This window comes from Mobula birostris, chromosome 6 (genome assembly GCF_030028105.1).
Source record: "Mobula birostris isolate sMobBir1 chromosome 6, sMobBir1.hap1, whole genome shotgun sequence".
Classification (NCBI taxonomy): domain Eukaryota; kingdom Metazoa; phylum Chordata; class Chondrichthyes; order Myliobatiformes; family Myliobatidae; genus Mobula; species Mobula birostris.
The window spans coordinates 181,023,054-181,035,865 of NC_092375.1; the positions used below are offsets into that span (position 1 = coordinate 181,023,054).

A 12,812-nucleotide genomic window follows, 5' to 3' on the forward strand; every position below is an offset into this window, starting at 1 on the left:
GATGAGCATAGACAAATACTGTCTCCCAGATTATGGATTACCTGATAGACAGACTCTAGTTTGTACAGCGGAGTAGTTTTCTGTCTGAGATGATGGTGAGTGGCACTGGAGCACCACAAGGGACTGTCCTGTCTCCGTTTCTGTTCACACTGTACATCTCAGACTTCCAGCGCAACTCGGAGTCTTGTCACTTGCAGACATTCTCTGATGACTCTGTGGTGGTTGGGTGTATCGGAGATGGGCAGGAGTCAGAGTACAGGGGACTGGTGGATAAATTCGTGGAATGGTGTAGGAAGAATCACCTGCTCCTGAATGTGGCCAAAACCAGAGAGGTGGTGATTGAAGAGGGCTGCGATGAGTCCTGCATACACTCTGGGAGAAGATCTTGTTGTGGTGGAGGAGTACAAGTACTTGAGTGTTCACTTTGACAATAGACTCGACTGGAAAACCCACACTAAGGCTATTTACAAGAAGGGATGAGCAGACTCTATTTTCTAAAGAAGCTGAGATCCTTCAATGTGTGCTGCAGGATGTTGGAGATCTTTTACCAGTCTGTTGTAGCGAGTGCAGTCTTTCTTTGTGGCTTTATGTGGGGGGAGCAGCTTCAGTGCTGGTGATGCAAAAATTCTCAATAAGCTCATCAAAAGGCTGGATCTGACCTTGGCTACAGTCTGGACTCTTCTGAGTTAGTGGTGGAGAGGATGTCCCTAAACAAACTGTTATCCATTATGGACAATCCAGTGCAATCTCTCCATGACCTACTGAATAAGCAGTGGAGCAGCCTTTCAGACAGACTCACTCAGCTCTACTGTCATGAGGATTGTTACAGAAGATCTTTCCTCCCAAATGCAATAAGCATATTCACAGCAGTTTATCTCTGTGTGACAGGAGAACACACATCATAGTACAACAGTCTCTGTTTTATTGTTTTGTACATTATTGCACATTGGTAAATTATTGTTGTGTGTATAATTATTCTGTACTTTATTAGTTAAAATTATTACTATATTATTGCTGCGTGTTTTTAAATGTTGTAACAAAATAATTTCCTACTTGGGATCAATGAAGTAATTATAATTATAATAATAATTATTATTATTATTATATGCAGCATGCTTTGAGCACCATTCAGTCATGGATTGAACACTTGTACTGGGCATTGACTATCTCTCAAAGCAGAATTGAACCACCTCCCCTGCACTTCCAACAGCTTCACCATTGCTGGATTCCCCTTCCTTCAACATTGTGGGGCGGTTGGTGGAGCGTGGGTGACCATTAAATAGAAACCCAGTAAACAAGATGCAACATTCTAGGGCTGAGTTTCAGCTACAGACACTACAGGGCATTTTCACCATTTACAGTGTGTGTCAGAAATGTGATAGAATATTTTCCACTTGCCTGAAGGAACTGTTCTAACAAGCCTCTAGAAGGTCGATACCCTCAAAGACAAGGCAGCCTTTCAAATGAGCACTCTATCCAAAACACCCTCAATATTCCCTCCCTCACTATCGTTCAGAGCCCCAAACAGTCCTTCAGGTGAGGTGGCTCTTCACCTGTGAATCTGTTGAGGTCACCTTCTCTGTCCGGTGCTCTTGCTGTGTTGTATATCGGTGAGACCCAATATAGATTGCCAAAAGCACTTACTCTCTGTCTGCCAAAAAAAGTGGGATCTCTCAGAGGCCACCTATTTCAATTCTATTTCCCATTCCCATTCCAACAGGTCAGTCCATGGCCTCCTCTACTGCTTAGAGGAGGCCACACTCAGGTTGGAGGAGCAACAATTTATATTCTGCCTGGATAGCTTCCAAATCAATGGCATGAACATCAATTTCTCAAACTTCTGGTAATTACCCCCCTCTTATCCCCCTTCACTGTTCCCATTCCCATTTCCCTCTCTCACCTCATCTCCTTACTTGCCCATCCACTCCCTCTGGTGTTCTTCCTCCTCCCCTTTCTTCCATAATCTTCTACCCTCCCCTATCAGATTCCCCTCTTCTCCAGCCCTTTATCTCTTTAACCTGTCAGCTTCACAGCCCTTTACCCCTCCCCCCTCCAAAACGTCAGCTGTTTATTCATTTCAACACATGCCGCCTGGCCTGCTGAGTTCTGTCCTTGATTAATGATGAGTGTAAATAATAGGACTCTATGCTCAACAACTTTCTGAGACTACAGTTAATCCACTACAAACTTCTCAAGGGCAATTAGGAATAGCGATGATGATAGCCTTGCCAATGATAAATGAATATTGAAAATTTAATTCATTTACCATATGGTGAATAGATGTAATTCCTAATACCTCATTTCCAGAACTTTCATCTCTTAATATCATTTTGTTAGTAATTAGTGATCTCTAAAATTAAGTCAATTTGACTAATTAAAAGTTCCCCCTTTAGCCATCTGATACAGCTTAATTGGATTCTATAAAAGATAAGAAATGGTGATTAATCAAAATGGATGACCACATTTCAGCTAAATTAGGGAGCAAGGCAATCTGTGACAATAAAGTCAGGAATTTGTCATAGGATATAGAGATGATGGTAGAGTGGTCAAAAAGCTGGTAAATGAAGCCCTATAAAAAGAAGTACCATATTTTCAAGAAAGAAAAGGAGTAAGCCACATGAAGTCTTGGTGTCTTGCATAGACATTTAAGCTGATACATGGTGAACACTGGATGAAAGGAGCACTGGCACAGGCCTGAGTGGATCATGTGCGCCCCCCGCCCCCCGAGTGAAAACACCTAATATGAGAGGGGGCATCATTTTAAAGAGGAAAGTATAAGGGGGATGTTAGAGGCAAGATTTTCTTCAGAGTGATGAGTGTGTGGTACACCCTTGCAGTGATGGTAGTAGAGACAGAAACATTAGAGATATTTAAATTCAGATAGGTAAATGGATGCAAGAAAAAATGTATGGCAGTGTGGAGGGAAGGGTTTGATTGATCTTGGAATAGGCTAAAAGGTCAGCTCAACAATGTGGACTGAAGGGCCTGTACTAGACTGCCATGTTTTATGTTCTAAGTTTTTTTCAGCAGCACAGCCCAGGGTCAAAGCAAAATTAAAACAAGACAAAGGTAAGTAGGATGGTGGGATTGTAATCACTGATGGAAGTGTTCTCCCAAGCATCATGTATAATGAAAGCTGCGCTGCTCTGTTTCACCTGCGGATAGTTAATTGTGTGAAATGAGTGAACAACTCTTCAGTTTAAAAAGAGGCAGATATAGGACAAAAGTACCGGGAGTTACTCTTCCTTTAATATTTGACTGACAAAAGTACATCATATTTACTACCTGAATCACAAACAAGAGTAAATCTGCAGATGCTGGAAATCCAAGTGACACAAATAAAATGCTGGAGGAACTCAGCAGGACAGGCAGCATTTATGGAAAAGAGTGAACAGTCGACATTTTGAGCCAGGACCCTTCATCAGCACTGGAGAAAAAAGATGAGATGTCAGAGTCAGAAGGTAGGGGGAGGTGAGGGAGAAGTACAAGGTGGTAGGTGATAGGTGAAACTGGGAGGGCGGAGGGGTGAAGTAAAGAGCTGGGAAGTTGATTACTGAAAAAGATAAAGGGCTGGAGAAGGGGGAACCTGGTAGGAGAGGACAGAAGGTCATGAAAATGGGAATGGGGAATGGTGAAGGATGGGGGGGGGTGGGCAATTACTGGAAGTTTGAGAAATCGGTGTTCATGCTATTAGGTTGGAGGCTACCCAAGCAGAATATATGGTGTTGCTCCTCCACCTGAGTGTAGCTTCATTGTGGTAGTAGAAGAGGCCATGGACTGACATGTCAGATCTACACTATTGCTCATACTTAGTACGCATTTGTTCCAAATGTTGCAAGTGATTTGACATATCAGGAGCATTCTTTTATTGCTATATCCTCAGGACTTCAAATCATGGCAGCATAAAAATTCTTTCATTGCTACTAAAATCCATAAAAGCCATCCCCTCTCTGTCTATTTTATTTCCCTACTGCATCCCCAGAATTTTATGCTGTCAGGAAAATGAGTAAAATGGCATATTTGTAGTTTGTCCATTCATTATGTGCTGTGTTGTATGATGTGGGTGATCATAATCTTTCAGTGGCTATGATTGTTCTTGGCAAATTTTTCTACAGAAGTCGTTTGCCATTGCAGCCTTCTGGGCAGTGTCTTTACAAAACGGCTGACCTCAGCCATTATCAATACTTTTCAGAGATAGTCTGCCTGGCGTTAGTGGTCACATCACCATGACTGGTGATGTGCACCTTCTGCTCATACGACCATCCACCACCTGCTTCCATGGCTTCACATGACCCTGATCAGGGTGCTAAGCAGGTGCTACACTTTGCCCAAGGGTGACCTGCAGGCTAGCGGAGGGAAGGAATGCCTTATACCTCCTTTGGCAGGGACGTATCTCCACACTACCACCCAGTATTTATACACACCACATCCTATTTCTCATGTTTATCCTGATCGTGCTTTGTTAGATTTCACTATGGATTTTGGCATGTATTGATTAATTTAGCTTTTCCAGTATCAGCTTCAACTGATTTCTTTCCAATTTCTCTTTCCTAATCACTGTTTTCTATGCTATCCCCTGAAATGTCCAGAGGTCATAAACAGGCACCCAATTAGGCCAATTTGTTTTGAATATTGGATTTGAATAATTCACCCTATCCTGTGACAATATATGTTTTGCCATATCTTTGACCCCTTAAATTCTTGTTTCTCTAGCTCTGAATGTGAGTCCCCTGCCATTGATAGATTCTTTCTGTTGGGAAACAGCTCTGCAGAAAAATGAAACTAGAAGGAACAAGCGGTGTGCTGGCTGAAAAGAGTGACTTGAACTCCCCTGGGGCATGTTTGAAATATAAGCCATAACCTTACAAAATAGGGAAGCTTTTGTCCTTGAAACCCAACCATTGTGTGTGCATTAAGGTGTTGAGCCATTGTGCAAGAGTATATTAACAACACTGGTGAAACACAACATCCCTATTAGCTCTAATAACTCATGTCAAATTCAATTCCATTGACTGCAGCTGACTTGGTTCATTTTCCTTTGAAATGGCACTGCCTTTGTTGTGCAGACTTGCTTTAATCAACTGCAGCCACTTTTGGAGTAATCTCCCACTTGGTGGGCATTGACCACTTTGCCCAAATGCTTTAGCAAGATGGGGTGAACTTGATGAGCCAGTGCTGCAGTGGTAATGAATGAGGCTTAATCATGCCTAAGGATTCCCAAGCTGTTTTTCCAGGGCTGTCCATTAATTGTAGTATGCTGGTGTTTACTTGGCCACAGATGTTACTGTATGACTTGGTGACAGGATGGTTAAAGTATATGCCAGGTTAATGGGAGAGTAATATCCACAAACATTTGTGGCATTTCTCTGTGTAATAATCCCACATCTGCAGTAATGCCCATGCCAGAACATGCTGGCTAGACGTTTCCAGCTCTTTTCCGCCGTATTCAGAAACTGAAAGCCATCGAGTACAATTTTGAGACATTTCTCCAGTATTTGTGATAGTGAATACACCTAACCTAGAAAGTTGCATCAGGTTGACAGTAGGGGGAAAATCAGCAGATGCTGGAAAACCAAAACAGCACACACAAAGTACTAGAGGAACTCAACAGGCCAGGCAGCATCGATGTGAAAAAAGTGAACAGTCGATGTTTTGGGGTAAGATGTCAACGGTTTTCTCTTCTCCATAGATGATACCAGGCCAGCACAGTTCCTCCAGCATACTGTGTCAGATTGACAGTATTAATTTTCATTTGAATGGGGAGACATGGCTACATAAGAAAATGTATTAATTTGCATCTTAATTTACATTAAAACTACCATGTTTGAATGAATTGAATTTAGTTAAAAAAATTTTAATTGTTTTCAAATTTCCATTATATTTTTATTATATATTTTAATATTTAAAATGTTGTATTTTATTCTATTGGCTTTTGATTGTTCTTAGATGCCAGAGACATTCAGAAACATTTAACATTATTGGTAGGATCAACAGCCAGCTACACCAGTGGCCAAAGTTATGCTAATGTGATAGTTATTCCATAGTAGGTTGGGACTTGATCTGGTCTTTCCATATAACAACAGTTCACATACAAAATCCAGCTGCCATGCAGACCTTTGATGATGACGATACAGATGGTGTTGGTCAGGATGCTTTCTGTGGTCCATCTTCAGAAGGTAGGTTCATGCAGTTAGTACAGGCAATTCTGGGCTTGTGGGGTCATGTTTTTAATTTCGGGCAGACCTCTAAGGGTTTAACACCCTATTCTCCCTTTGGATTTTCAGATTGAAGCATCTAGCAGAAAATGAGGGAAGTATGCATCTGAGATTATCCAAGAATTAATGGCATCATTAATCCATCGGTGTAGGCATCTGCACAATGTTTCTAGAGCTTTTTCAATTTGCGTGTTCTTTTTTGATTTACGCAATGCATAATAAAAAAAGTGGCATCAAATAACTTGCTTTCTGCTTCTTCTTGAGGCTGATATGGAAACTAACATGCGAGAATGGAGTACAAGTGCTACTTACATGTCATGTCACTTACTCCTGCTCCAGCTATCTTACCCCTATAACTACTGTCTACTTCACCTCCAGAGGAAACCTATCTTTGGCATCAAACTACCTGCTGGCAGAACTCAGTAGGTCAAACAACATCTGTGGGAAGAAAGGAATTGTTGACCTTTTGGGCTGAAACCCTGCATCAGGGCATGTATCAGTCCTGATACAGGGTTTTGACTTGAAACATGGACAGTTTTTATTGATTTAATTAGTGATACAGTGTGGGAAAAGCCCTTCTGGTCCTTTGAGCCACACCGCCCCAGCAGCCCCCGACAAAGTGAATTAACCCAAACCTGCTCAAGGGACAATTTACAATGACCAACTCACCTTCCCTGTAGGTCTTTCAACTGGGAGGAAACCGGAGCACCCGGAGGAAACCCACGCATCCCACAAGAAGGACGTACAGAGACTCCTTACAGGACAGCCGCTGGAATTTAACTCTAAGCTCCAGAACACCCCAATCTGTAATAGCGTGTGCTAACCACTACGCTACCGTGATGCCGTCAAAGTTCTTTCCTCCCACAGATGCTACTTGACCCATTGAGTTCTTCCGGCAGATTTTGTTGCTCCAGATTTCAGCGTCTGCAGTTGTTTTCAGCATGTTCTTGTTGATATTTAGGACTGAGACTGTATGGTAAATTATGGTCATGGACCATTCTTGTAACATAGTGTGGCACAATCCATTTACTTATTAACAAAAGAAACAGCCAGGAAATGTCTTTGCTTTTCCTTCTCATTTACTTATCACATTGACTCATTTTGTCCGTGGAATTTCATCCAGATACCTACCACTCTACCGTGAATTGTATTTACAGTAAGTTTTTCTGACCTAGACTTTGCTGCAAATGGTTGGTCTCATTTTCTCCATATAACTCTGGGGTGTCCAACCGTTTTTATGCCTTGGACCCTTACCATTGACCAAGGGCTTCATTGTCCCTCGGTTGGGAATGCCTGTCTCAATTTAATGTATTGCTATTAATGGATTTGTGAACTATTGCTTCTGGATGTACATTGAATCAGTATAATTTAGTTCATGAATGAACACAAGAATTTCCAAAGCAACACACAAAATGCTGGAGGAACTCAGCAGGTCAGGCAACATCAATGGAAAAGTGTAAACAGTCGATGTTTCAGTCTGAGGTCCTTTCTCAGGAAAGGGAAAGATGCCAGAATAAAAAAGTGGAGGGGAGGGGAGGGGAAAGAGGCTAGCTGGAAGGTGATAGGTGAAGCCAGTTGGATAGGAAAAGTCAAGGGCTGGGGAAGGAAGAATCTGATAGAGGAGAGTGGACAATGAGAGAAAGGGGGGACCTAGGGGTAAGTAATAGGCAGGTAAGAAGAAGTGAAAGGTCAGAGTGGGGAATAGAGGAAGGGGGGCAGAAATTTGTTCATGCCATCAGATTGGAGGGTACCCAGTTGTTATATAAGGTGTGGCTCCTCCATCCTGAGGGTGGACTCATCTTGGCACAAAAATTTCCAGATTCCCTTTCAAGCATACCATAAGAATGTCGGTTGATTCTATTGCAAAGGGTGCAGTGCATAGATGATGAGTTCAGTTAATGTAAGAGTTTAGAGCTCATTTCAGATTTTTTTCTTCTGTTGATTTATTACATACACAGGCACAAGTCAGGCAGCATTCATGGAGAACTAACAATACAGATTGTTAGATGTCCATCATGACTACCTGTTAAATAAAAATTCCACTTTTGACAAAATCAGCACTTGATTCAAATCAATTAATTAAACCAGGGATTCCCAGCCTGAGGTCCACAGACCCCTTGTTTAATGGTATTAGTCCATGGCATAAAAAAGGTTGGGAACTCCTGAATTAATTGATTAAAGGATTGCTTGTATCAGCAAAACAAAACTGGCAAAGTGTGGTTAGAAATGTGAAACAAGATTCCTTTCAACACTCGTCAGTACATACTTTTAAGTGATCCTCTTACTGAAATATAGTTATGGGTTATGTTTGAATCAATTAGTGGAAATCTAGAATGAATTAATGATCTTAAGTTATTAGGAGTCTTCTATTTTAAGGTTGGATCACTTAAGGACATCTTTCAGAAAGAAGACAGCCCTGTTTTATAACATTTTTGTGCATTATATTATTTATTATAATTTTGCTCAAATAAAAATACACTTATTTTAAACAGTTGCATTTGTTTGGAACCACAAAATCCCAGCAATAAAACTTTAGAATACTGGAATAACAACAATATCACAGCAACGGAAATTCCATGGGGAAATCTGACTCTGTCGGTAAGTTTGAATTGAAACTACCTACTGTATGTTTAATGGGATGTTCGCTGGATGAGAGGATTCTATCAAGACAGAAAGAATTTAATATTTAGGTGGCTGCAAAATGTATTTTTATGAACAGAGAAATGATACATATTTGTCCCCAAATTGTCCCAAAATTTTGATGAATGATTTTAGGGATGCTTTTCACTTAAAAGAATCCCATCCCATTCCGTCTTCACCTTCCTTGACTCATGAAGCATACCTTTTTGATATGGTTTTGTCCAACTCTCCAAATATTGTCTTTAACGTTTCCTTTGAGCTACTTTGAACCATTTGCATTTTCTACAATAATATTGATAAATAAATTATTGTTCCTGATAATTATGGCTTTTGCATTGCCAGCTGCTTCACTAAGGGAATTCTTCACCCAGTTAGTGACATTGTTGTTATGTTGGCAAATGCTTTCATTGCAAGAACTTGAAGGATAGCCAACCGTAAGAAGTCCACTCTTCTATTTAAACAATGCGGTTAAACAGAAAGAGTGAGAAGAAAGCTGGGAACATGAACTGTACTATTTTGTACTTGGTTTTGTTTAACAGTGTAAAGGAGACATACTGTTACCTTATACATTCCCCTATGGATTTTTGCTCCCTCACTAAATTTATCAAGTCCAATTTTTAGATTGCCTAGAGCTGATGTCAGTCCCTTCCGTTTGTTAAATTGGAATTTAACATCTGTTAAGAATCAGTATGGATTCATGAAAGAAAAGTAATATTTGACCAATTTTTTTTGAAATATCTCAAGAGTGGTTTCTAGTATTGCAGATAAAGGAATATCAGTGGATATGGTGTACTTGGATGTTCAGAACTTTTTCAAGAAGGTCCGACACAGGATGGTCAAATTTAGTACAAGTGGAATTGTGGATTATATATTGTATTGATTGAAGTTAGGTTAACAGAACACAACAAACAGAAATAAGCAGGTCTTTTCAGATTTGCAGGCTGTGACTAGTAGAGAATTGCAGGGATAGGTGCTTAGGCCTCAACTTTCCAGAATCAGTGATATGGCTGAGGGGAAGAAATATAACGTTTTCAGGTTTACTGTTGACATGAAACTTGTTGGGATTGTGAGTAGTAAACAATGAAAAAACAAAAACAACTGCGTAAAGATGTAGACAGAGTGAACAAATAGGAAAATGGAATACATTGTGGAAACATGAGGTTGTCCACTTCTGGTAGAAGAACCAAGATGGTGGGAAACTGGGCTTTTTATGCAGAGATGATTGAAAGCTGACATGTAGGTGCAGCAGGCATATAGAAAGACAAATAATACGTTGGCTTTTATTGCTGGAACATTTGATGATAAGAATAAAGCTATCTTACTTCAGCTGTGTCAACCAGCTGCACATTGTTTGGTGCTCTGTAGTTGCCAAGAAAAACTTTCAACATCCTTGAATGCCTTCCGTACGATTTTCTCTGGCTCCACTAGAAGTTCTTTGAATTCCCTGTTCTGATGTCCTGTTTGATTTGTGGACCAACAAAAATGCCTCCCTTAATCTTGGTATTAGTTATTCTGATTAAATTATTAATTGAAATAACAAATATAGGCGCTTTCAAAAAAGTGCGTGAAGGGAAATTTCATGGTGATTTTCATGATCAGCAGCCCAAAATCCACAAGATACATCCATAAGTATTCGGGAAACAAAATGGTTGTGTCCAGTATTTTTTTTGTGGTATTGTAAAACTACTAACATGACTGCCTTAACAATTATGTTTGCAAACCTCTGTTTCATAAGAACATGAGAAATAGGAGCAGGAGTAGGCCATCCAGTTTCACTTTAATCTGTGAGATCATGACTCTCATAATTATTTATTTTAGGAATGTATACAATATCATGGAACATTTTTTGGAACAGCTTGTAGTCATCATGGTCCATATGTTCCTGATGTCCTGTTCTGGTCGATAATACTGTTCTTTTCCACGTGTACCTTGTCGCACTTTCTGAAGCAATTTAAGACCAGCCGATATTTTCCTACCAAGGTACATGGTTTTATTTTTACAGTTGGATTATGATATAAAGTGTGAAGTCTTTGTGAAAGTTCTACTTAATGCTCTCATTTAGAGAAGCTTAATGGTGATTGTCCTTCGTGCCCGATGATGATAAGAAACCTGTGCGGGAGAGTTTTTAAAGTGGAAAAGCCATTGCACTGGGACAGTTCCACTCTCTCGACCTCAGAAGTCTGGGTCTAGTGGTATGAACAAGCACCACACACTGGGGTCTCCCTTGGCTGCAGTGGATGACCATGACACTTTCGACGCCTTGTCATGCCCTTCGCTCTCCGTGGAGCTTTGCAGTACCGGCTTCCTGGCTGTTGGATCTCACTGTAGATCGCACCCACCCAGTCCACCGGAGCTGGCATCACATGCAAGGACAGGCATGTCCCTATCTCACGGGGGTATGAAGCTTGCCAGCTACCCTCACCTGGTTTAGCCCACCTGTCAAAGTGTGGCCGCTGTTGTGTGTTAACAGCTGCTTGGAGACACAGGTGAGAGCTGAGTGTTCACTGGGGACCAAAGGTGAGTGGGCTGCCCCAGAATGGACGACAAGCCACTTCACCCCTCCCTGGACACCCCACACACCCGCACATCACCATTATGCCATGTGAAAAAAAGCATGAGGACTTAGTGACACTATATTGGCTACCAATATCTAATAAGGTTTCCAGACATGGAGTAGCACAGAAAGCATTGCCATCCAGTGCATATCAGAAGAACTGCAGTCATTTGAAAATAAATGAAACCTAAAAATGGAACAATTGAAGTGATTATATTAACATTGATGCGATAATGAATGGTGCAAAGTAACTTTTAAATTCTGTGTTGCTTTTTGCACTAGGACCTTGAGAATCTTGACAAGTGAAATATAAGCTTTTGTTGCTCAACCGCACAAAATTTCCAATACTGTTTATTTCCAACACATTATGCCCCACTTTTGACTGAGATATGAATGGAAACATCTGAAGTTTATATTTGTATGCTTTATTAAAATATAGTGTTACAATTCAGTTTTATAATTTGAATTCGGTATAAATAAAATTCAGAAAATATTATTTCTGTGCTTAAACCTTCATCTGGTGAATTATACAGAATTTATAATTCTTGATCAAATATTGGGGTATGATATTTCAGTATTATGACTATTTCACTTAATGTAAGCCTTTGAAATCATGGAGACAAATTTTAACTCTTGGGCAGCTGTTGGGTCAAGCATGGAGGGTGACAGATGTTTCAGGAACTATATCAATTATAACAACTTTGACTCCTTATTGATGAGCTAGCTGCTCGCTAGTCACCATTAGGCAGGTGAATTATGGTTAGGCAGAGGGATGATGGGATTGGTGTGAATAGTGGGTATGGGCCAACTCCTTTGTCATTTGATTTGCAGTTCAAAAAGATGGGAACACTTTCAGAGGGAGAGAGGTGACTGGCAGCTTTGGTAGCAGAACAAAACAAATGTTGGTTCTCCAAACCTGCTCTTCTATTCTCTACACTATTTCTCTGACTGTTGGTACAATGTTCTTCTTCTCAGTCTAACTTCATGCAAAGTCCTCAAAATTTGCTCTTTTGTTTTCAGTTTTAACATTAGTTTTGAAGCCAACAACTTTGCTTACAGAATTAAATAGATATTTTGACTGCTATTTCCATTTGCAACTGCTGAATGATTGAAACTCTGTGAAGTGTGAATAATAAATATCATTTACTTGTCCCAGGTACGATCAACAGTCAGTGATTTTGCTGTCTTTCTTAGCATTTTAACGATGGTTTTAATTGACTATGGTCTTGGGATCCCTTCGCCAAAGCTCCAAGTTCCAAGTGTTTTCAAGGTAGCACAAGTAATTCAAGTTACTGTACTGTGACTTTTTGCTTTACATCATTCTAGAAAAATACATACTGTACTGCAGGAGGTAATCAGTCCTGTCACCACATTGCTTGTTCAAAGACAAATTAATCTGAATA

General features: G+C 40.3%; 1 protein-coding gene across 4 annotated transcripts in view; it reads left to right on the forward strand.

Annotated features, from left to right (window-relative positions):
- The window catches only part of LOC140199629 (sodium-driven chloride bicarbonate exchanger-like), a 248,613-nt gene that overhangs the window by 202,765 nt on the left and 33,036 nt on the right, over positions 1–12,812 (forward strand). For all 4 annotated transcript variants that reach the window (XM_072262026.1, XM_072262027.1, XM_072262024.1 and 1 more), the window contains 3 exons: positions 8,708–8,813; positions 10,674–10,835; positions 12,566–12,679. In XM_072262026.1, coding sequence (XP_072118127.1) covers positions 8,708–8,813; positions 10,674–10,835; positions 12,566–12,679 — 382 coding nt within the window. The remainder of the gene's footprint in view (positions 1–8,707; positions 8,814–10,673; positions 10,836–12,565; positions 12,680–12,812) is intronic.